The sequence below is a fragment of the Colossoma macropomum genome, unplaced genomic scaffold, assembly GCF_904425465.1.
Source record: "Colossoma macropomum unplaced genomic scaffold, Colossoma_macropomum, whole genome shotgun sequence".
Classification (NCBI taxonomy): Eukaryota; Metazoa; Chordata; class Actinopteri; order Characiformes; family Serrasalmidae; genus Colossoma; species Colossoma macropomum.
In genome coordinates this window covers 26,262,152-26,288,877 of record NW_023494809.1, presented here as the reverse complement: position 1 = coordinate 26,288,877, position 26,726 = coordinate 26,262,152, and the positions used below count along the sequence as shown (strand labels likewise).

General features: G+C 38.0%; 1 protein-coding gene across 1 annotated transcript; it reads right to left on the bottom strand.

Moving 5' to 3' along the window:
* Window positions 1-6,396: 6,396 nt before the first annotated feature.
* LOC118799097 (neutral cholesterol ester hydrolase 1) lies at window positions 6,397-21,143 on the bottom strand. Its single transcript, XM_036558803.1, has 5 exons — window positions 20,974-21,143; window positions 15,054-15,282; window positions 13,582-13,651; window positions 11,633-11,804; window positions 6,397-9,352 (listed from the first exon to the last, which is right to left on the bottom strand). The coding sequence occupies exons 1-5, from the start codon at window positions 21,109-21,111 to the stop codon at window positions 8,729-8,731; spliced, it is 1,233 nt and encodes a 410-aa protein (XP_036414696.1). The 5' UTR covers window positions 21,112-21,143; the 3' UTR covers window positions 6,397-8,728.
* Window positions 21,144-26,726: the final 5,583 nt, after the last annotated feature.

The following is a 26,726-nucleotide window of genomic DNA, read 5'->3' as shown; positions in this document are numbered from 1 at the left end:
AACATTCACTCCCCAGTCCATTCAAAAACCAGCATTTCAGCCTGGACTGCTTTTTGCAGATGGGTCATTCTCCATTTGGAGAGGAAACCGTGTCACAAAGGTTGCAGAGCTCCAAAAGTCAGTATGTACATTTACACAGTTGAGCTAAGATTAAATAACACTTTTCCTTTATGATTCTCTGATTTTTCTCTTTTCATCCTGTTTCATAGTCGCTCTGCATCTGTAAAACAGCTCGTCACACAACCGACTTTCAACATTTGATAAACCATTTTAAATATAAAACAATATTTTTAGGAGGTTTAACTTAGGAATTTGTATAAAACAAATTCATGTTTACATTTTATATCATTAACGTTAAACTACACTTAGAAAATATGGATTTTATTTTTAAAATTCATTTGTCTCAGAGATTTTGGCCACTGATGTTATCAGGACTCTTATTTTACATTTTAACACAGTATTTTCAGCTCTATTAAACTGCTTCTTTGGGTCGAGGCTCATCAGAGAGAATCATCTCAAGGCAGGAGAAGGCGAGTCACACTCACTCACTATATTTCATTAATTTATTAATAATTTTGCTTATCAGGCAGCTCATAACTTCTATGTGTCACTGGTGTTCTGTGCTTTAATGGCTGGGTTATTAAAATTATGTCAAAATAATGCCAGATATAATTTTTATTACTGATTTAAATGGTTGCACAGGGTCACCTGACGACTAATAAGTCAGCCAATTTACAGAATCCTCAGTTTTAACCAGAATGTCACTGGAGTGACAGTCACTGGTGTTACACCACATTCATACAACACCAGAGACTGTAAAATATGTTTAGATTAAGCTCTCCTTTATGCATATATGACAATAGGAGATGTTAATGGACATATTGAGATTATTTAGTTTTGGGATGATTTTTTAAAAATGTATCCACCTTAATTCACGCTCCAAATGGAGAACGAGCCAGACATGAAAACTCATCAGCAGTGAGAAAGCTGAGATCAGAAACCAGTCCCCTGTATTGCTACTCAATTTTAGTAAATTTAAAATTTTAGAATACTGTAGTGATTTTAACATACAAATTCTGGTGCATTGTGAAGCATTTTGTCAATAATTTTGTCAAGTAAATGCAGTGGAATTATTTATTTAACTGACTTCAACAAACATGCAAATGCAAGTCATGTCCAAATATTGTACCTGGCCAAAATTAAACAGTCATCAAATCTACACGATCTGCTCAGATGTGAGTGGCACGTTCATCATTTCAAATGGTGAATTCCGATGAAAAAGGCCAGCCAATCAGAACAGAGGTCATTTACATATATCAGTCTTGAAAGTACAGCACCATAGACTGTAATTCTAAGCTGACGTTTAGAAAACGGTCATGCCAAAATGAATTATGCCATCCAGCCTTTACATGGGGATGGTTGGCACATGTTATGGGGGTAGTTGGCACAGCATTAAAAGGCTAATTTCAAAGAATGAAGCAACATATAAAAATAATTGTAGCTTTTAGTTTAAACAAAACATATATAACAAATACAAACATCAAATGGCATCAAAATGACATTTTTGAATTAATTCAATGTTATAAATATTTATTTTATCACTGGCTTGTATTGAACAGTGCTGGACAAAGCATACAACTTTTATAACTGAATGAATTTAGTGATAAATTCTGTAAAATGTTACTTGATTAAATACAGAAATCATCAATTCATATTTTATATAGAAATTCAGAGGCCATTGTCACATATAAGTCTTAAAAGTACAGTAACTTTTTTATTCTAAGCTAAAGGTTGAAAAATATTCATGCAAAAACTAATTCTGTCCATTTTTCAATCCTAATAAGTGAACCTTAAACAGATATGGGCCCTTTAACGATCCGCAAAAACAAAGCGCGTTTTTGCACCAAGACAAACTTGGCTCTGACCGAGCGGCTGCCCCTTAAAGTCAGGAAGTAATGAACAATGTGAACCTTAGTCGAAAGATAACATTCTTTGGCAAGCTAGGTATGTGAACTTTCACATTCATACCGTGTTCCTTCGGTTCTGTTTTCCTTTGAAATAATGAGAGGGCCTCTATTTTTTTTCCGGGATTAATAATTAACTCCAAGTTTCGCTGCAGAAAATAATAAGCTGGGCGACTCAAAAGCTCTGTGGCATGACAAGACCTTCCTGAGGGAAACTTAGAACACTAGAAAGCTGACAGTTTAGCTAAGTATCAGGTTCTGTAGCTGCTGGGGGAAAAAGCAACTTCTCATCCTCTTCCTTCTGCTGTTTGGTGGGGGATCAGGTTTGGTCATGTGACCCATTCAGCGTCTTGGCGGCTTGACATAAGCACAAATGACTTTCGCACAAGAGCTGTTTCTCTGTTGGGGCACGAGAAGTAACAGGTTATTCCAGTTAGCAGGACATGCTAAGCTGGGCCTGCAGGCTTTAGGTAAAAATGGACTTTTCTCAGGCTGAGTCTCAAACGGCTCCAGACTCCCTATAAAGTGCACTGCAAAGGTACTTTCCAAACCCAAACAGTGCACTGAAGGCTGTACAGTGAGCCGTGCAGCTCATAAGTAAACAGAAATGGCTCTTATATGGACATATCATGCAATATTTGGGTACTGAAGTTGTTTCACGGCCTACGTAGTGCACTACTTAGGGAGCAGGGAGCCATTTGAGATTGAGCCCCTGAGATACTGACAAGAAAAGACACAAGACAGGAGAACAACAGTTGATTTCTATCGACTCTGTAATGCTTGGTTTCACGGGAGGAGGTATATGTTGAAATTACACTACAGTGAAGAACACAAGGGTGACATCTCCTGTTGGACTGAGCAAAACAGACATTCAACAGAGCTACATTCAGCGGTCAATCGAACAGTTGTGCAATCAGAGTTTACTGCAAGGACGTTCCAAAGAAAACAAGAGCATATATAGCCAAGAGTCAAAACCATCAAGGCCTAAAAAAGAAACAAAAAAGACACAACACATCTCACTGGGAATGTAAAAAAAAAAGAAAAAAGAAAACTTTTTGGTCAGCACCATATATAGTCCTACCACACAGCAGCGTGTAGTAGAGCGTAGGCCTACAGACACATGAAACTTACAATGTTTTACAATCAAAACGACCCAAAACCGCATTTGACTTTGCAAATCATCTTGGTTTTCGTCCACAGCTCTGCACTCTGTCTAACTCTGCGCTAAGTAAATTTCTTGTCATAAACACTGCATTTGCTTTCTGTTTAACCGCCTCTGCTTTACGTTCTACAGCGGTAGCGGTGGGGTTTAGAGGTGTGGACGCTGAGGCCACAGGTTTCACAGGTGAAGGTGAAGTGAGATCGAGCTGGCATTCCACAGCGCTGACTCCACGGCCCCCGGCCTTTCCCATGCGCCGGAGGGCCAGGCTGCCTTCCCACAGCTACTCCCACTCTCATGTTTCCTCTAAACCTCCATACTGCTCGCCGTTTAGGAAATTCCCTTTTGTCATCCTCTCCGCTGCCAACAGCGGCGCTTACGAAACGCTGTCCACCAAATGACTTCAGACTCTGGGCTGAACCTAAACTCAAGGCTCACTTTTCTCTTGTTTTCGTTGGTCACAAAGTGTGCTTAACAATAAATATGTTCTTCTAAAAAACCACAAAAATGATTTAATTATTTGGACCACAGCAAGTACTGTTTGACTCCTGACACATTTGGCAGGTCCTACACAGTATTAAGTTTTGTTTTTCACCATTAAACCACTTATGTTAAGGGGAACTCCACCGATTTTTCCAAATGTATGCATAGTTATATCATGTAAACAAAGTTATTCAAGATGGTTTGGTGTGAAATGCTTTGTTCTAGAAACATGAGTCAGAATTGTTCACAGCAGTGGTGATAGGAACCAGATGTCTGGCTGTAAAAGCTCCTTCACAGATAGTTATTACAAGAAATGATTACAAATACCCTGCCTGATCCCTGAGACATTATTTTCTGATAGTTTTGAGATCATAATTTGGCCAAAAATGTATTTTTACAACCCATTAATGGCGGAAAAGTACATGCAGGGAGAAACAGTACCCAAAAAAAAACACCATTATATTTTTAATAACATCACATATAAATAGGACACACACAGCAAAACACTGCTCTCACGAAGCACTAAAAGTTACTACAGTGGCAACAGCACCCTCTTGTGGAGAATCTTCAGCCTGCTCAACATGCGTGAGTTTAAAACTCACAAAACACTGATCATTTTTGGGTTAGGGATGTGCATTTTGACTTGAGATCTTGATATCAGTCTTGATATTTGAATTTCTGTATATTTGAATATTCGAATATGAATCGGTATCTGGTTAACCGTGGAGAATGAAAAAAAAAGAATGCAACAAAAAGAAAAAAATGGATTTTGGCTGAAAGTATTGTAGACTTACAGACTTAAATTTTTAGGTAACAACACTGGCGTTGCACAAAAATTTAGCACGAGCTACAGAGGAATACATTTCAAAACTGCTTTATTTTTCAACTGTAGCTGAGAAATGTTAGGGCGCTCAATGTTTCAGAGCAGCAAAATAAAACATAACTTAGGCACTAAACAGTTCTTCTAAAATAATAAATCAATGCTTACATGCAAAGATTTTTGCCAATCTGATTGAATACATTCCCATTATAGATTAAGACTGAGGTGTTTATGCTCACTCTACTCAACAATCTGATGAAAATTTCCGTTTACATGTGCACTACAAAATGACGCGCATGCGTAGAGCACCACTTAGTGTAGACGTTGCTTTAAAATGATGTCAGACTCAGGAAAACGTCCTTCACATGTCCTTATTAAAGAAGGCCGAGAGGAAGACGTCGTGTTCTGAGACACATGAGCTGGACGTCCGTCCCACCGCCGTCTTTTAAAGATCAGTGCATAAACTTCGTCTCCTCTGCAGACCAGTTTCTGCTCCGCCATGTTGAACGGTATAAACTTTCACTATGACGCGACGAACATGATCAGAACGGACTTAAACTTTCCGATAGGGAATGTAATCAGATACAGGCGTTTACACGGATATTATTCTTCTATTTAATGGATTATTTACAGGATTACCCACCTCGATCAATCAGATAGAAATTATATTCCAAATGGCCTCAATCAGAATAATCTAGGGCCATTTGGAATATAATTTCTATCTATTAGTCAGATTATTAACGGATTATCAGGCTGCATGTAAATGTCGCTAGTGGTCTGCATATTTTCTCCATTTTCCTGTAAACAAACATGCAAAAAACACCTGAATAGTGAATTTAGTATTCACCTTGAATGGTTACTTGAGTACCTGTGAACATCTTTATTTTGGATAGCAAATAAAACGTTTATGTTTGTGTTGTAGACATTATAATGTCTGGTTTCTGTCACTAACATTGTAAAGACATACGTCAGTAAATTTCTCTATGGAGAAGTGTTCCACGTTAACCATTCTCAATGACTTTGTTTACATTTCAACCACCGAATTATGCAGAAATTTTGAAAAATCAGCAGAATTCCCTTTTAAATGTTTGTATGCATTGTTTCTTCAAGTATATCAGACTCAATAAACTACAGTGTTTGGTTTTTTTAGCCCTGTACAGGTCAGTATACACATATACTATAAAATATTCTCATATTTTGGAAGTCATAAAAATCTCTGGAATACATTACCACAATTAAAACATAACTAAAGATTATACGTAAAGTATAGTCCATGATAAAATATATTATATATGATGTATTTCATAGAGTTATACAATTTTAAAGCTTTCTGTGTACCAGTCTGTCAGACTGCATTCCTCAGAGCTACAGCAGTTTTCACGTGATTAACTCATCAAGGCCTGACAGTGAGCTGCTGAGATGATTTAGGTGTGTTAACCCCTTAAACCCTTAAAGACCCGTCAACAGTCCCTCATTTCCAGGTGTCACTCTCACAACCACACAGCTTATGTTAACTCACAGCAGTTACTGAACAACAAGCCTCAAGATTAAAAACTGAATAATAAGCTGAGTTTACTGGGATACTTTTCAGGTCATTTTCAGCCTCATGTCCATCTGCCGCATCTGTAGTGCCTGGACAATAATTTTGACGTTTCCCTGAACTGAAAAAAGACCAGAAGATCTGCTCACTACAAATCTGTATGATTTGTTCTATCAGAGATGAGACTAGTTGAGGTAATATGTTACCAGTGTTGTGGTGCGGGTGCGTTTTTTTAAAGGCTCTTTCCTGTAAATAAGCAGAAAGAGAAAGTCATCAGGGCTGTTTTTACTGTGCTGCTCCAGTGTGAAATGTAAGTTGGATAAACCTATATAACAGCTTGTGTGTCTCACTGCTAGTATGATGGTTGTAGTTTTCGATTTTGTGTTGCGTAGTCATGCATTTCAAACATTTACTCACAGATTCATTTGGCTTCTATTGTAAGGAATTGAAATTGAAATTATGGTCTGTGGTAATTGATACAGATGCACCAGACAGAGATCAGACTGAAAAACACAGGAATATTCCTTTCAAGGGTTAAAGCAGTGCAAACGCTAAACCCTGCGGTGCTGCGGCCCTCCAGGAATGCAGTCCGACACATGTGCTCTGTGGCAGAGCTTTAGTGGCACCAGTCCTGCCAGTGCATGTTTAACTACAGTAAGAACTCTCTAAGCATTGTCAGAGCTCACGATTTTGCATTGTCATGTTGCATTGATGTATCCCAAAGAGGTTTTATAAGCAGGTCAGACTCAGTAAATAAAGTATTTTGTAGATTTTCCCTGTTGCGTGACCATCATCTGGCCACTTGGAGCGGTCACACAAATGCTCTACAACAGTGGTTACCAACGCCGGTCCTGGAGAACCCTGTGCTCTGCACATTATAACATTTTCCTGGTCCCAGCAGACCTGCTGCAACTAATTAGCTAGTTAACAAGCCCCTGCTGAGATGAAGTGGTTGTGTCCTGATGCCTTCATGACTAAGACGGAACTGGGAAGCTGTAAAAGTATGAAAAATCCACTAAACCACAACTTAACTAGTAATTTCCACTCTGTAAGTGGGAACTTGATAAGAGTTCCAACTTCTCTGAGTTGGTGGTTTCTGTTTGTATAAGATATGCTTTAAAGTGTGTAAATCAGTAATACATATGTGTTCTGAGTTTATCACATCACAGAAAAAATGTGTTATTAACCACCCAAACATTTGAATTACTAAAAAAATCGCCAACTATATAAAATTAGGATTTCAATTCATGAGAAAATAAGCAATATTCTCAGCTGAAACGCTGGCAGCACGTCCGCTAAAGACGCAGAAACATGCCCAAACGTGGGAAAGTGTCAAATACTACTACGACCTAAGAAATGGATGCTAGCAGCTTTATTTGAGCCTCCAGAGCTAGAATCCAGTTCAGATCTACACCTACCCAAAAATCAACCTTGTTCCTCTCAGTCTGCAACTGAACGGCCATTTCTTTCTTCCATTTATGCGAGGCTAGCGTAAGCTAATGGAGAAGTATTAGCCTGTAGCCTGTTAGCCCTGTTCCATAAACGGCTATTCTGGCTAACATATTGCCTGGACACAAAAATCGCTAACCTCACGTGGTCTTCGAGTCGGACAGACTTGGCTACTCAAAGTACCACGTAGCTGACAGCACCGTTAGTCTAGCTGTCTGAGGAGGGCTGGTGAGCCATAATGGCAGCCAGGGCTCACGGTGTGAAATGCAGCCACTGGGCACTGAGCTAGCACACACAGCACAAATGGGCTAGAGTAGGCCAGCTGGCTGATAGAGCCTTTAGCTTAGCCGAAGTTAGTGAGGGTAGCGCTGTAAGGGTCGGCGAGCCGTACCGGGGGCCAAGGCTCTGTGGAAGGTCCTCCATTTCCCAGTAAAATGTAGCCATGGGGGACTGACCTAACTCGAGCACAGCACGAAGGGACTCGAGTAGGGCAGGCTGGCCAACGTAGCAGACAGTGCCGTAGCTTACCTGAAGTTAGCGAAGCAAGTACTGTAGCAGATGACCAGCAAGCTGTTCTGCAAATTCTGGCATTCTAGGAAAGATGCTTGTGCGGGATGAAGGCATAGCTAGCAAGCAAACTGTAGCTGTAACAGGTGTAGTGACTCACAATTGAGTGGGAGAACCACTGATGCGAATGCGCTGTAGTGTGAGGGGAGCGATCATGCTAAGTATGGCTCAAGTGCGTCATCAAGCCATGATTTCAGGACCCCCAAAAAGTCCTGAACACAACAATGATGGAAAACAGATTAACGGTCTAACTTCAATATTCAGTATTACATAGTCTTTTTGTTTAGAAACAAATTTCTAAATTTCCTTTACACTGACTTTAAGACTGCCAATTTTCCAGCCTCAAACAGTTGAGGTTCCTTTAACACTCTTAGGTGTAAAGTGGGAAGCTTTAAATCTGACACTTCCAAATTCCCAGTTATCATGATTGCAGCATCAGAGCAGGGAAACCTTTGGGCAGAACAGTGGTTCTCCAGGTCCCCAGGACCAGTTTTGGTAACCATTACTTCACTGGGTTCCTGCAGGTTCTACAGGAGCCTTCAAGTTCTACAGAAACCTACAGGTTCTGCAGGAGCCTACAGGTCCTTAAGAAGCCCACAGGTTCCTCAGGAGCCTGCGGATTCTACAGGAGCCTACAGGTTCCACTAAAGCCCACAGGGTCTAAAGGAGCCTGTGGGTTCTATGGACGCTCACAGGTTGCATAGTACCCTACAGGTTCTTCTAGAGCCTGCAGGGTCTACAGGAGCTTAGAGGTTCTGCTCTAACCAGTGGATGTAGTTCCTCATACTCTGCATCCCCACCGTGAAACGTGCAGGCCAGAAAGCAAAGACCATGCATCCGTGGAAACCCTCTGTGTAATGGTCACTGGTGACGGCCACTCCGGCATCCTCCAGGCGCCGTGCGTACATGAGGCCGTCATCCCGCAACACGTCATGCTCACAGGTCATGATGTAGGCTGGCGGGACCAGCTTTAGAACTTCTCTCTCGGCCAACAAAGGAGCTGCCCGAACGTCCAGCAGGCCAGGCAGCTGTTCTAGGAGCCCAGGGGTGCCAAGATGAGGAGCCACCGGCTTATAGTGCTTCTGAAAGGCAGGTGCTAAGAGGTTGGTCCAGTTCATCTTAGCCTTAGCTGCCACCACCGCTTCCTGGCCCAGATTCACGGCTGTGTGGTTGTTAGCCAGCAGGGAAGGAACAAGCTTCAGGTCCCCATTCAGGTACTCTAGCCAAAATCGGGCCATGAGGGGGCGGTAGAGGATGGGTACATTGCCATTCTGCTGGTAAGATGGTGTATTGAAGTCCAGAGCCTGGAGCACAGGGTAGATAAGGGCCTGTACCTTGAACTTGATAGAGACGCTGTTGTCCAAGGCCAGCTGTGTCAATAAACAAATCACACTGTGTCAATAAAAAATGATATAATTTTACAGTTTCAAATATTTTCAACTAGCATTCGCAATGATGCTCTCATTTTGTCTTGGGTCATAAATCCAGCGCGCCCCTTTCCTTCACAGCGGTGCTTTTTCGCCCCTCCCTAAAAGCCCAAACTCTCTCAATCTCAGCCAGGCTGTGGCATGTTTAGTTCAGCTCGAGCCAAAATGAAAGAGCGCCTTTGGTCAACAAACAATGTAAAATCAATTCAGCTGTTTGGAAACACTTCTTCAAGGAGTCCAATGAACAAAAACAAGCCCTGCGCAAGGTTTCTTACATGGTGGGGTCTGCACCTCAAGGCAGTACGACCAATTAGTTTAATTACCTGATATTCAATTATCACCCGTTAAAAAGTTTTTTTAAGTTAAATAAATGCACCATGTTTCCAAAGTCAATGAGGAGTCATGATCAATAATGCTGATCTCAATATTGGAGAAGGGTCTGGCTGCAGACATGCACTCTCAGCCTGAGTGTTCTTGTTGGTTTTATGAGGAAAAACAGTGAACCACGTACTGCTGGGCAACAAGAGTTACACTGGATGTATATTAACGTTGTCGTACTGATAATAAGGTAATTACATATGCAAACTTTCAGAATAAAACCACGATGATAAGACATGAATGTCGGGTTTATTCGCAGAAAAAACAAACAGGCTACCGAAACTAATGAAAGCCACGCTGAAGACTATTATAACCCGAAGGTTTTGCTTCCTAACGGGAATTGGCTTGAAGATACCATTAGAGATCATTAGGAAACAAACAAATGTATCTGGAATCAGTTCCAAAACACCTGATTTGAATCCTTTACACTGCAAGGAAAACACCAAATACCATTATATCGAAAACTACCAGGAACCAATAGACACTTTTACTGGGTTCTAGGACTTTTTAAAACAGGGAGGTACATTAAATGGAATTCTCCAGCTCTGTTATGGACAAAAAATGGATTAAGTGATGATGTTGCTAAGCAGCAGCAGCCAAAAGTTACTGTGCCGTTGCTCTGCCTCTGCCGTCGTGGCAGAGAATGCATGTGCACGTGACGTCACTGGGGCTGAGAGTGCATCTGTCTGAGAGTGCATGTCTGCAGCCAGACTCTATTGAGCGATACTGACCAAAATAATCTTGATTATGATTTTTGCCATAATCAAGCAGCCCTACTGTTTGCAAGTCTTTTTTCTGTTAAAAATAAATAAATGTGTTTAAAAAAAATCTCTCTTTTCTGTTTGTGTATAAATAATTGCAGTCACATTAGCATCAAAGAAAGCATTAAATAGTATTTTTAAACTTTTTAATGCCAAAATGGAGTTTGTGACACTGCAGAATGTTAGTAAATATGCCCCCCAGGCATCTAAGGGCATCTAAGACATCTGGGCAGTGAGTTTTTATTTGATTCAAAACATTAGAATAATTAGAATAAATACATACAAACAAACAATACAATAATCATGATTTTATAGGTGTGTGTTAGCTTAACCATTAGGCTATAGAGTGTTTTCACTGCCAAAGTTCACTGAAGGGGGAATTCTACCAATTTTTTAAATTTTCTACATAGATCATTGAGATGTAAACAAGGCAATTCTGAGTGGTTTTATGTGAAGCAGATCATTGTAGGGAAACTTAGTGATCCCGATTTTTTTACAGTGATGGTGACAGGAACCAGGGGTCATCACGTCTACAACACAAATATAGCCATTTTATTTACTCTCAGAAACCATCAGTGAACCTACATATGTCTTCTATGTAATGTTGATGGTGGTAAAATAGTGTTAGATCTGAAACAAAAAGTTTCCTTTGGGGACTATTTTGCCTTACAACACCCTGCAAGTATCTCTCCACCAAGAGCGTGTTTAAAAAAATATGTTTTAGGCCGAAAAACTTGTGTCAGGCAGCATATCTGTAACCATATAATGACTTTCTGTGAGAGAGCTTTTAGAGGTGGTTGTCTGGTTCCTATCACCACCACTGTGAACAATTCTGACTCTCTAGAAGGGAGCATTTCACACCAAACCACTCTGACTTTGTTTGCATTTCAACCATTTAATTATGCCGACAGTTTGATAAATTGGTGGAGTTCCCCTTCGATGCTGAGACAGATAGTTTTAAACAATTTTCTTGGCTGCCTAAGATTCTTCACAGTACTGTGTGTATATATATAAGCATGGTTTCGCCTTACGCTGCCTGAGGGTGAGCAGCTGCAGGGCTTTCTTTCTGATCTGATCTCAGTACCTGTTGAGCCACAGCAGCAGCCAGGTTACCTCCGGCGCTGTCACCCGACACGGCCACCCTCTCCGGGTCCACAGAGAGCAGAGCTAGCACCTCCGCTGTCAGGATGTGTCTGCAGGCCTGCAGAGCATCATTATATGGCTCTGGGAAATGAACTTCAGGGGCAAGTCTGTAACTGGAAATGCAGGAGTCGCCACTCTTTAGCATAAGAACATACGATTGCAGAGAAAGATCTTCTGTATTATTACTATTTCCTGCATTTTAAAATAATAGTGAAGATAAAACCTCATTAAGCCCTAAGGGCCACATATACAGCTGTACGCAAACGTTTGAATACCTCCTTTAAATTACATGATTTGTTGGTTTTATAAGTGTAAATAGGTTAATGCATTTTCTACAGGGAACAATCTGAAATATGGCGTTTTTCTGCACATTTATTTGCTGAGATTAGATTGGAATAAAACTAATGTAACATAAAAATAAAACATACAATATAATAAAATAAAACATAAAGTGAGCCATAACTTTTGCACAGGCACATTTTGTGTTTTATACTTTTCCCAATATCATAAATTCAGCAAATAAACAGTGCATTTGTCAATTAAACTGTGTAGAATGTGTAGAAGTTGTGTTATCTTGATCAGGGGCGCCCAAACTTTGGCATACAACTGAGTGGGCCCACACCTTACCTTCCCACCCTCATCACAACATAACTAGTATGTTATATGTTAGTTAGTAAAAAATGTACTGAAATTAATCAGAAATAATTCTTTGTGGTTCTTTTTTCTTCACATGTAATCTTTATTATCATCTTTATTATTTACATATTCTTCAAGTGTTCAATGGGGTATGGAATTATAAAGTGACCAAAAAAGTTTTAGCCCTTTAAGGCTGATGCAGAAAGCAGCTATTTCTGCCTATAAGTCAGTAATAATATTATTATTAATAACAATATATGATTTATCAATGCTGTTGTATTTATTTAAGAAAAGCATGTGATCTAACAAGCTGAACATTTGTAGATTTTTATTTTGTGTCACAAAAACAGTTTGAGCAAAAAAACATATGAATAGGAGTGCATCAGCTTATATTATTACTTTAATTAAACCAATTAATAATCCATAGCAATCTGAGTTTTGTTCTGAACGTGTGCGCACGTCTGCTGAGAAACTATCACAATGCATCCAATAATAAAGGCAGCGGTGCTTCTTTTACACATTGGCTGTGTTTACATGCAAAGATTTTAGCCAATCTGATTGAATACATTCCGATTATATATTAAGACTGAGGTGTTTATGCTCACTCTACTCAACAATCTGATGAAAAATCTCAGTTTACATGCTCACTACAAGTAATCAGATCCAAAATTACACATGTGTAGAGAACCACTTAGTGTAGACGTTACCATGACAACCAGCATCACGTGAGTCCAGTCAGAGACTCAGGAAAACGTCCTTCACATGTCCTTATTAAAGAAGGCCGAGAGGAAGACGTCGTGTTCTGAGACACATAAGCTGGACGTCCGTCCCACCGCCGTCTTTTAAAGATCAGAGCATAAACTTCGTCTCCTCTGCAGACCAGTTTCTGCTCCGCCATGTTGAACGGTACAAACTTTCACTATGACGTGACGCACATGATCAGAACGTACTTAAACTTTCCGATAGGGAATGTAATCAGATACAGACGTTTACACGGATATTATTCTTCTATTTAATGGATTATTTACAGGATTACCCACCTTGTTCAATCAGATGGCCTAAATTGGTCTAGTCTATTCCGAATGCGGTGTTTACATGAATGTATTCTATTCTGATAAAGCTAGTAGTCAGATTATTAACGGATTATCAGGCTGCATGTAAACATGGCTAGTGATAAGAAACATAGTCACATGCAACTCCATGGTTATTTGAGGGGTTAATATAAGCCCCCGATTAACTTGAAGTAATACTTACTCCACAGATATAATGACTGCGTCCAAATCCTCAGCCATCCTCCTGCACAAGAGGTCATAGGATCGCATTCCTGGGTGGAATGAAGGTGGGGGAAGCATGGAGTAAAACAAAAAAAAGAGAGTTTACATATACTGGAGGTGACTATATGGAGTAAAAATAAGACCCCTAATGAAGGTTTTATGAACGGTTTAAAATGAATGTATTAATGTTTTTTAATTATGTTATATACACTTTATGACACAGTCATAACATATAACAAAGGCAAAAGTGAGCTGTTATATCTGGATCATGAATGTCTGATAAAATAGTTTAATGCTGACTGAAGACAAAGTGAGATTAATAACCACTAAAATCTGAGGTTTAACAGTGTAGATGAATGTGGGCTCATGATTTGGCAAGAAACAGTTTCTTAATGTTTTTATGACCTAATTACTAATTACATACTCTAACTCTAACATGCTTTCTAAACTGTAAGCCACATTTAAGCAGAATTACATAACAGTTTGTTTGATTTATTATGAAAAACAAAGTCATGCACAGTCATGAAACTCTGCCCTGGAATTTGTACCATTGTTTAGGGCTTCTAGGGCTTGTATATTTACCCGCACCTACTGCAGCGTTCTCTAATGACTCGAGGAGCATTTCTGTGACATTTCCAAGTCTGGCCGCTTGAGGGAGTTTGTGAACAGCCGAGCATGAGGAGTGCTGCTGTAAACACCCCTGAACGTTCCCTCACATCTTTCATCACACTGGAGAAGCAGGAATGAGTCTGACTGCATCGATATATGTATGTATATATATATGTATACATATATATATATATAAAACCAAGTATAATGTAAACACTTCTTCAATTCTGCCTTTCTAAAAAATAATTCATACCAAAATAATCAAATCAAATGATGGTGAAATTTTGTGATGCACTGGGTCGTCTCCTAAAAGTCACAATCAAACTGTATAACGTTACACAGTCATTAAATTTCTGGGTAACACTTTATTTGGAGTGGTCCTTCATAGATGATTAATAAACTCATAACAAAGTATCAGTAACATCTCAACAACATATCAGTGAAGGAGCAGTAGTGCAGCATCTGAATACACTAAGGTAAATGTCTTGTAGATGTTCTGTTGATACATTACTCTCATTAAGTAGATGTGTTGTTAATATGTTACTTCCATTAGGCAAAACCTAACCTTACCAACCTCAACCCAAAGCCTTATTCTAGCCCTAACCCTGGGCCTAATCCTAACCTTAACCCTAACCCCAACCCAAAACCTAATCCTGACCCTGGCCCTCATCCTAACCCTAACTTTAACCTCAACCCAAAACCTAATCCTAATCCTAACCCTCATATGCTTTTGATGTTACTGAGAGTCCGTTGAGTGGTTGTTTTATCTAAAAGGACTCTCAACATAAAGTGTCACCAATTTCTAAATTAAAGTTCTAAGCAAAAACCAATACGTCCACTCACGTCCACTTCCTAGGGCCCACCCTCCTCCATGGAAATAGACCACCCCTCGTTTCAGGCGTCTCGGGCTGGGTGAAGTGGACTCAAACACCCGGGCCTGCACCCCCCCAAAGGAAGTGTCAGTGACCCGCACGGACTTGCTGGACTGTGGACCCCGAACCTCGACAAGCGTCACCATGTAGTTCAGGACGTGGGTGTTGTGAGCCAGACCGAGATCCTGGACCAAATTACCCTGCAAGACCAGAGGACTGGATTAGCAAAGAGAAGCAAAGAGACTAAACACATCGGGCCATTTCAGAAGATACAATGTGTACATCAACTCCATATTAATAAAAATATTACATCAACACGATTATGCGATACAAATCGCTGTTGTCGGAACAAAACCTTGCGTCGCCAAAATGGTAACTTTACAGGAGAAGGAAAAAACCTACTTTACTTTGAATGTAAGTCAATAGAACCAGACTTTTTTCATTTTGGGCCGTTTCTTTTGGTCCATTCTTCATGAAATTTACAAACAATGTAAAGAACAACAGGCATTTTCAAATTATCTCAAAAACTGAAAAACGACAAAAATGGAGATCCGAGGTTTTGTTCCGACAGCAGCGAAATGTTGATAGTAATTCAAGTGCAAAACATAGTCGGTTATACTGAACAACATCAGTAAAGTTTTAAAGATTTTCTAAAATATGTTCTATGTATGGCCCTGAACCGAGAACCTCTCAGAGCTTCCTTCCTCTGAGATATCTGTCCCATATCTAAAGTTATATAGTATAATTGCAATATAATAATAAACATTCTATATCCTACACTCTTAAAAAAAGATGGTTCTTCAGTAAAGGCAACGGTTCTATTTAGAACCATGAGTTCTATATAGAACCATTTCATGCTTAAATGGCTCTTTGCATGGTGATATAGTTCTTCAGATTGATGGAGAATGTGCTGTATATGGTTCTATATAGAACCTGTTTGAAAACTGCTCTATATAGCACTAAAAAGGGTTCTTCTATTGTTACAAGCTCAGCATCGATACCCTGTTTGGTGCTATATAGAACCCCTTCCAGAACCATATACAGCACATTCTCCATCAGTCTGAAGAACCATTTCACCAAGCAAAAAAAAAAACAGTTTGCAGATGGTTCTTTGAGTGTTCATGGTTCTACATAGAAGCACTGTCTTTATTTCTTTTTTTAGAACCCTTGGAGAACCATCTTTTTTAAGAGTGCACTTTATAATTGATATAATTTTGTAAAGACATTTTATATTCCTGATAAAAAAATCTCGAGATTTATTGTTAAAATAAAGTGTATATATATATATATATATATATATATATATATATATATATATATATATTATAAATAACTAAGTTTTATATAGATTTTAGATAACTTTAACATAGAGCAGACATTTCATTATGTTTTTACAATTTAAGCTAAAAAAACTACCAATAAGAAACTAATAACTAAGAATAAAAGTTATTGTTTCATATAAAAATAACACGTCAGCATCTGTGAAGTCGCTGCAGTGACTGTTTTTCATGCTCTACATACTGAGATTTTTCTTTTTCGAAGTGCTGAACTTGCAGGGAACGGTCCGTTTCTGCTGCTCGTTCTCAAGAGCAACTGGTCAGTTTCAAATGTTAGGCAACATTAGGAAAAGAAAGTGTGTCAAAATGACAGCGGAGGCAGTGAGAGACGTATTGTGTAAAGGCTGAATGCGCCAAACGGATCTGTTTAATTCAAAAATAAATACGTTTAGAGTGCTGTGTGGAGCTGTGCACACGCAAATGACACTAAACTGGAAATGACAAACTTACAGACGCTTATGAGGAGTAAAAGCGAAGACGGATCAGGCGGCACAACAACATCTGCAGACCCAGACCATCTGCAGCACAGCTGTGTTACATCACGCTTCACATTTCCAACATGAGACTCCTCCATAAATTAAACATCTACACACAGACTACAGCTGTACTACACTCACAGACAGCGTACAACACACTCGGTTACACTGAACCACATCACCACAGTGTCTGACAGCACTGACCGTAACAGCACCGACACAACTTACTCGCTTTTTAAAAATATATATATTCCCACTAACTGTGGACGTCTCCGAGCTGGTCTTCCTTCCTCTGAGATATCGACACAAGAAGGAATATTTCTTTAAAGACAGTTTTGTTTCAACACCACTGACAAAAAGTCTTGAGAGAAAATTTATTAAAAAAAATATAATATGATAATAAAGTATAACATATAATACTTATCGGTGCTGTCAGGACAAAACCTCATATCTCCATTTTTGAGTTTTTTGGCATAATTTGGAAATGCTTTTTGCCCTTTATATTGTATGTAAATTTTCCAATGTGTATATAAATATATATATATATAAAATAAGTAACATAATATAAAATAAAGTATTTCTATATTTGAAATAATTTAATCATTTCATATATTGATATGACAGATTGCAGTGTTGGGGACATGAATTCATAAAAGACTTTTATTATGATAACCAACGGGACTACTGTCCTAATAAAATGCTATACTGCTGTTATAACATGGTAATATTTATCAAATTCGACCAATTTTAATGCATTTTTGCAATTTAAACTACAAAAATTGATCAAAGTTATATATTTCTCTTATTATTATTATTATTATTATTATTACTATTATTATTATCACTGCTGTGTCGAGCTGTTTTTCATGTACAACATGACTAAAAATCAGTGAAATAAACATTTCAAAAAGCAGAATTATCATCATGTTTTGTTGGTTAATTTTGGAGTAGAAGGAAAAAAATACACAGATTACGTTTCTGTGCTTCACTGTTTCGGGTTCATGTTCATGGAACTGAACTGTGGGACACCGTTTGCCACCACAGTGTAGAATGACCGGACGTATTTTACTGGTGTGTAAATGAGGCACAAGTTTGATTCACTGCACCACTTATTTAGTGTAATGTAGAACTGACACGGCCTTAAACTGCTGAAAGGTGACAGTCTAGTGAAAGTCTGCTCTTTGTAACCCCTTAAATGGTCAGGGTCCACCGGCGGGCACAAAGTTTATTACACACCTCTATAACCTAAGAATAGCTCAGCTAGTTTGCACCGAAGTCCCTGTAGTCACTGAATAATAAGCCTCAGTATGTAATAAGTCTGGGATTTTAAGGGTTAAAGAAGTTCTGAAAAACACTGCAGAGGTGATTCTCCACAGAGCTGAGTGGACGCCCTGCACTACAGGTTGGAGGAGATTCTACACAAAGCACACATTACCATTACAATGACACACAGCTTTAACACACACACACACATACACACACACCCACACACACACCCTGACACATTAAATGTGAAAAACAAACAGGCAAACGTGATAAGTGGGGTGTAAAACGGCCCAGTCGTTCATGAAGTGCAGAGCATTTCGCTTCTCACTGCAGTTTTCTCTCCGAGGGAATGTCTGTTGTCCTAGAAACGCGATTCCAATTGGGCAAATGTTACATATGCAAATCCAGAGTCACGGAAATGGTTCCTAATTTTAGGAATTTCCTGCAATGACCTGGATTTTTTTTATAATTCCATATTACAAACACAACAGAACAAAAAGGCTAAAAAGACATTCCTTCCTACTGGCCAAATTTATTATTATTATTATTATTATTATTATTTACATTTATCTACATTTTAATTTTATTGTAGTGTACTTTCTTGTTTATGGGTGTATATATGTATTGCCCTTTCAGTTGAATGGTTTTAATATAAATATGTATGTTTAATTCTTCAAAGATGTAATTGGAGCTGTTCATGATTGTTTACATAAAACTTAAAATAAGTCGAAAAAAAATCTCCAACCCTAAAAAAAAACAAAATAAGATCCCAGTGTTGGTGATGTGAACTGATAAAAGACTTTTATTATGATAACCAACAGGACTACTATCCTCATAAAATGTTATAAAATAAGTAAATAAATAAATAAAAATGTTATATTGCTGTTATTACAAGGTGATGTTCATCGTTTGTGATAAATCATAATTTTAAATATTTAATACCCTGAATAAAATACGATACATCACCACAGTTATTACCAAAAGAAGGAAACCTAACAGCAACTGCTTTGATGTAACACATTTCATTCACGCAGAACTACGACGCATTTTAATCATGTCAAGTATTTTCCCGTATGAAATTCTGGATTCTGAAGGCATGATATATAACAGCGTATCAGGATGTGTCTCATTTCTTATATTTGTCACCCATGGACACATATGTAACAAACTGTACGTGCCATTTTCAAATATGGGGCGTATACGTTGGCCAATTAATATATATAATCATATAAATGAGACACATATATTTACAAATATATGATGGAAAACATTATTCACACATAGACAGTATATATCACTCATATACGTTAGCTTTACATTAATAGTTACAGTTAATATAACAGCTACATAACTAAACTCTAAAAACATGCATGTTGTAAGAGATGCAACAAAATCATTAAAACATTAAATAAGGAAAATATTGTTCCCTGACACATTTCAATAATTTAATATTAAATAAATCTATGATTAAAAAGATATTGGCATATATGTATGAACCATAGATTATGCACATATGTCCAGTATTTGATACTTAAATATATGTACACAATATATATAAATATATATAAATATATGTATACATATACACATATATACATATATGTCGCATTTAAATTTATGCCTGATTTTTAATGATATATCTGCATACATTGCCATCAGATTTCCATATGGATTTTAGACCTATCACATATATTAGCATATATGTATATATACATATATATATATATATATATGCATGCCAACTTATTTGAAATTAGCCATATATCGTCAACATACGGAGCCCCGCTGATCACATCCTGTATGAATAGAAATAATGTGCAGCCATGTCGTATTAATGTGTGGGAACAAGATCCTAATGCATGGCCAAGACCTACTAAGGTTTGGGAATAAGATAATTAAGTTGTGGCCATGACTTAGTAAGGTGTGGAAATGAGATAATTAAGCATTGACCACAGCATAACAATGCTTGATCTCGTTCCCATGCCTTACTACATCACGGCTATGACATAATTATCTGGTTCCCACTTCTTACTCAGTTGTGGCCACGACTTCATCTTGTTCCCATGCATTATTAAATGGTGGTCATGCATTAAGATCTCATTCCCATGCCTTACTACGTTGTGGCCGCAACTTAATCATCTCATTCCCACGGCTTATCACTTTGTGGCCACGACTTAATTATTTCATTCCCATGCCTTATTAAGTTGTGACCACACATTAGGATCTCATTCCCACACGTTAATATGGTATGGTGAATAATATTTTATTTATACAGGATGTCATCAGCAACAAACATATATGTGAACAAATATATTTTAACAATATATAAGACAAGATAATTAAGTTGTGGCCACAACTTAGTAAGGTGTGGAACAAGATAATTAAGCCTTGACCACTGCTTAATAACAGATGATCTCATTCCCATGCCTTACTAAGTCGTGGCCAATTATCTTGTTCCCACATCTGAGTAAGTTGTGGCCACACATTAAGATCTCATTCCGACACCTTACTAATTCGTGACCATGCATTAAGATCTCGTTCCCACATGTAAATACGCGTTATTTTTATTTAAACAGGATGTCATCAGCGGGGCTCCGTATCAACAAGTATATATGTGTAACAAATGTATTTTAACAATATATAAGCAAAGCATTTTCCGTATACACTCTTACTGTATTATGACGCTCATATTCTTCATGTTGTATGAATGTTTTTATATATTTTCCAGACTCGAAGTGAAAATGAGCTTATTTTTCAGCCTCTTTAAACTCTGCACTCCCACACAGAACATCCTGTACTTGCACTAACTCACCACATGCATCATCGCCCTGAACACCGCGTCCAGCAGCATGAGCTTCCACGGTTCGGCCACAGCGCTGGGCAGCGGCAGGTAGATGTAGTAGGACGCCGCTGCTGCCAGCAGGACCGTGCCGAGCACAGCTGACCTCATCGTCACCGCCAACACGAGCAGCCTGAAAGCGCAGAGTCGCCCGGAGCGCAGCCCCTCATTCACAGCTACACTGTACTGCCGTGCTGCTCCTCAGATGACAGGGATTATGAAATTGCGGGACATTTTCAAAATAAAAGTCCCATAGGCTTCTCTTAGGTAATCGTCCCATTTGGAAATCTGATATATGGCCGTATATGTATAGATATCTTTAAGAGTCAGGCATATATTTCAGAAAATATGTATATATATGTTATATACATATGTGTAAGTATTATAAATGGATAATATATGGATCATACCTGTACAACCCAGTTTCCAAAAAAGTTGGGACACTGTGCAAAATGTAAATAAGAACAGAATGCAATGATGTGCAAATGATTTAAACCCTATATGCAATATGTGAAAATAGTACAAAGAGAATATATTAAATGTTGAAACTGAGAATTTTTATTGTTTTTTTGAAAAATACATGTCCTTTTTTAATTTGATGCAATCAACACTTTTCAAAAAAGTTGGGACAGGGACAAAAAAAAAGACTGTCAAAGTTGTGTAATGCTAAAAAATAAAAAATAAACCTGGTGGAATATTTCACAAATAATTAGATTAATTGGCAACAGGTCAGTAACACGACTGGGTATTAGAAGAGCATCTCAGAGAGGCTGAGTCTTTCAGAAGTAAAGATGAGGAGGGGTTCATCACTCTGTGAAAGACTGTGCGGGCAAATAGTGCAAAAAATGTAAATATAATGTTTTTCAATGTAAAAGCAAAGAACTTTTGCTTTTCATCATCTACAATACATCAAATCGTTAAAAAATTCAGAGAATCTGGAGAAATCTCTGTATGCATGGGACAAGGCCGAAAAACAATATTGGATGGCTGTGATATTCAGGCCCTCAGGTGGCACTTCATTACTTCTGTAGAGGAAATCACTGCATGGGCTCAGAAACACTTCTGAAAACCACTGTCTGTGAACTCAGTTCATGACTGCATCTACCATGCAAAGAAGAAACCATGTATAAACAGGATCCGGAAACGCCGCCGCCTTCTCTGGGCCCAAACTCATTTAAAATGGACTGAAACTAAGTGAAAACTTATCCTGTGGAAACAAGGTTGTATGTCTGATACAATGCTGCTTAAAAGTTTGTGAACTCTGTGTCGTAAATGTGACCTAAAATGGGATCAGATCTTCATTCACCTCATAACAAAAAATAAGATAACCCAATAAAACAAATAGCATTAACAATTTATATTTTTCATCAATTTATTGAACAAAGTGATCAAGCATTAAAAGTCTTTGTTGGCAGAAGTATGTGAACCTCAAGAATCATTACTTTGGTATAGGTGATAATTCGGGTCGGAAGGTTTGATCAATTACATGACAAGCAGATCAACCATCAAAGTCTGGTCTTCACTAATACATTAGTGCTTGCCATTTCTCAGCCAAAGGGAGATTTCTGAAGACCTCAGAAAAACCAGTGCTCATTTGGCTGGAAGAGGTTCCAATACTATTTCTCAAGAGTTTGGACGTCACTTACTGACCGTCAGCCAGATGTACAATTGGAGGAAATTCAACACCACTGTAACACCTCCCCTAGAGCGGTCATTCAACAAAAGTGACTCCAAGACTAAGGCGTAGAATATTCTGGGAGACCACAAAGAACCTCAGGATAACAGCTGAGGATCTGCAGGCCACTCTTACACTGGCCAATGTCAGTGCTCATGAGTCCACCATCAGGCAAACACTGAACAAGGAAGCAAGAACAGCAAGCTTCTCCCTGTTTAAAGGTTCCTAAAGACCACCTGGATGTGCCAGAAGACTACGAAATTAATGTGGACATGCAAAAATGGATCGTTATGGCTTAAATGAGAGATGTTGTGTTTGGCAAAGCCAAAAACCGCAATCCAGCATAAAAACTTCATCCCAGCTTTGAAACATGGCGGTGGCAGTGTCATGGTTTGGGGCTGTTTTGCTGCTATTGGACCAGGACAGCTAGCCATTTGATGGAGCTATGAATTCTGGATTGTATCAAGAAATTCTAAAGGAGAATATCAGAGCATCCATATGTGAATTGAACCTCAACAGTAAGTGGTCCTGCAGAAAGACCACAACCCTAAAAACACCAGGTAGTCTATAATGAGTGGTTAAAGCAAAAGAAATGTTATGTTTTGGAATGGCTTTCTCAAAATCCAGGCCTTAAACCAATAGAAATGTTGTGGCAGAACCTAAGGTGTGGCGTTCATGGAAGAAAGCCCACCAACATAACAGAGTTGAAGCAGTTCTGTAAAATAAATGGGTCAAGATTCCTCCACGTCAATGTGCAGAGCTGATCAACAGTTACAGGAACTGTCTGGTTGAAGTCGTTGCTGCTCAAAAGGGTCCTGAAAGCTGAGGTTCATATACTTTTACCAACAAAGACGTTTAATGCTGGATCACTTAGTTCAATAGATAAATGAAAAACTATATAATTGTTTGTGTTATTTGTTTTATTGGTTTATCTTTATCTATTGTTATGAGCTAAATGAAAATATGATCATAATTTATGTAGTAATTCTTAAAATGATAAAAGGTCCACTAACTTTCAGGCAGCACTATAGGTGGGTGAACACATATATGCACAACATATGGATTGTTCACCTTGCATAATCTATAATCTCCATGTTAAATTATTTAATGTTTCAGGAAAAAAAATTATTACATTACAAAGCTTATTACATGTTTGAATGATTCTAGTGCATGTTTTTAGAGTTTAGTTATGTAGCTGTTATTCTCATTTTCACTTTATTCAGAAGTGTGTGGAAGATGCATAACATATAAACACCATCCATGTATGAAAAATATTTTTCTGCAATACTGTTAAACACATATGATACACACTCACGTTTGAATATGTCAATACATGGCTGAAATATATGTCTCATATTTTTCAAATAAGTGGGCATATATGTGTCCATATGTGACATATATGAGCTGGAAATAAGCAAAATCCATATATACTAATATATGTGCATATGTCAGGAAAGGGTCAGGCATGTATTTCAAAATATATGCACATAAATGTCATGTACATGTATGAAAGTGTCAAATATTGGACATATATGCATAAACATATGGATCATTTATGTCTGATACATGGTTTAATACATCCCCGTACAGTTGTAATTGCTGCTAGGTTATCTGATTAATCAAATAATCAAATATTACATTATCTAAATGTGGAATAATATTTTAATATATTTAATGTTTTAGGAATTTTATTAGATAACAAGCAACGTGCATATTTTAGGGTTTATTTATGTAGCTGTTGTACAAATTTCCTTTAGGAACTGTTTGAAAGAAAGAAAGAAAGAAAGAAAGAAAGAAAAAAGAAAGAAGCAATAAAATCATTAAAACATGAGTAAATTACTATTTATATTAAATAAAATGATAGATTATTGTTATTCTGTGTGTATATATCTATATCTATATATATATGTATATATATAAATCTATATAAATATATATATAAATATAAATACACACACACACACACACACACACACACACATATATATATATATATATATATATATATATATATATATACACACCCATACACATGCACATACATATATATATGTATATGATCCTTAGATTGTGAATATGATTATATGTATAATGTAATGATAATATAATTATATGTGCACACATGACCTTATATCATATTTCCATATGGGGTCAAAAAGTCTAGAGATTGTAAGAATATGATGGGTGGGTGAGGTGCAGGACTTCAATAAAAGGTCCTGAAAATAAAATAAAGATCGTGTTTACAAGTGAAAGACTTTGAACTGTGAAAATACAAAGCGTGTTCAGTTTAAAGCGCTGTTTAAATCTTCACTGTAACACTTGGAGCTGTCATGACAGAGTAAAGTCAGCAGGGGTCGCTGCTCTCCTCCTAATGAAATCCCAGTCAGGCTGGAGTTGATAAGAACGACTTGATTGAACAGCTTGAAGCTGCTGAGATCTGATCTTTTGAGACTAAAGTAAAAATGAGGGTTCATGTTGCTGCGAAGGGGACAGAACAGTGTCGGTTTCAGGTATGAGTTCCAAAACCACTACTGATAATAGCCTTATGAAAATAATAAGGTTAATAATATGTTATAATATCTACTGGAAAAGTCTTTCAGTACAAAAATACATCAGTAGTTACAAAATCAAGCACCATTCTGCATCTCACTTTATGGTTTTATAACCAATAAAACACAAATAAACACAATAAATCATCAAGTAAAACACTAATTTATTAGCTGCATTCAAAAAGCTGTGTTAAGCAAGGGTTAATTTTAAAGGGCCCATAGCCCACTTTTTTTTTGTATATTATTTTTGACATTTGTGTCATTTTATGTGCTTAATAATAAATAAATAAAATAAATCATTTTTACTTGACCATTTTTCAACCTCTCTTTATCCCTTAGAACTACGGACTGTTTTTGGTTACTGCGCCTTTAAGACTGATATATGTAAATAACCCCTGCTCTCATTGGCTGCCCCAATGGACTTATTCACAAAGCAGTTCAGGCTCCTTATAACTTTACTGTGACTGTGCGGTGCTGAACTACCATGGTCTGAAAAGGTGGATATATCTCTGTTGTTGGAAGAAAACCTCGTATCTACCAAAATGGTAACTTTACAGGAGAAGGAAAAAACATACTTTACTTTCAATGTAAGTCAATGGAACCAGACTTTTTTCCAAGTCATTTTGAGCCATTTCTTTTGGTCCGATTGTCATGAAATGTACACACAATGTACATGTACAAGGACAACGTACATACATACATCATCTAAACCACTTATCCTTCTGGGTCGCGGTGGGGTGCTGGAGCCTATCCCAGCTGTCATTGGGCGGAAGGCAGGATACACCCAGGACAGGTCGCCAGTCCATCGCAGGGCAGACAGACATACACATACATTCACACACACACTCACACCTAGGGGCAATTCAGCATGTCCAATCAGCCTGACTGCAAAACCCACGCAGACACGGGGAGAACAGGCAAACTCCACACAGAAACGGCCCTGGTCGCCCAGCCGGGTAATCGAACCCAGGCCATTCTTGCTGTGAGGCAACAGCGCTACCCACTGCACCACCGTGCCGCCTTTTAAAGGACAACAGGTGTTTTCAAATTATGTCAAAAACTGAAAAACGACAAAAATGGAGATAAGAGGTTTTCTTCCAACAGCAGCGATATGTAAGTGAGTTGGTTTTTGTGACATCACAAAAGCAACAAATTCTAGTTTCTATATGTATGGAATGAACGGTACATCTTCAAAATGTAAGTGTTTTCATAACATTGAACTTATTTTGAAAAAGTGAGAACAATTCCTTTTTACCTGATACTGGCCCTTTAATATTTTATGGGCTACATTCTTTGAATGTACATTTTCAACAAATAATTGAGATGCATTAGGATTTTCTCTTTTTTGCTTTGAGGCAAGGGCTCCTCCTCAAACTGTGGCCGCGCACATCTGTGTAGACATGACGCCTAGATGCAGCTGCATGGAAAGTAGGGCAGACACCACAAATGTTTGTGTGTGTGTGTGTGTGTGTGTGTTTGTGTGTGTGTTTGCATGTGTGTGT

What these genes read in the sequence shown, in the direction of transcription:
- LOC118799097 (XM_036558803.1), bottom strand. Translation starts at nt 21,111, where the DNA reads ATGAGGTCAGCTGTGCTCGGCACGGTCCTGCTGGCAGCAGCGGCGTCC. An exon ending in TCAGGGCGATGATGCATGTG is followed by an intron (nt 15,283 to 20,973) that starts GTGAGTTAGTGC and finishes CTGGTCTTGCAG; the next exon opens with GGTAATTTGGTCCAGGATCT. An exon ending in GTGGGCCCTAGGAAGTGGAC is followed by an intron (nt 13,652 to 15,053) that starts GTGAGTGGACGT and finishes CATTCCACCCAG; the next exon opens with GAATGCGATCCTATGACCTC.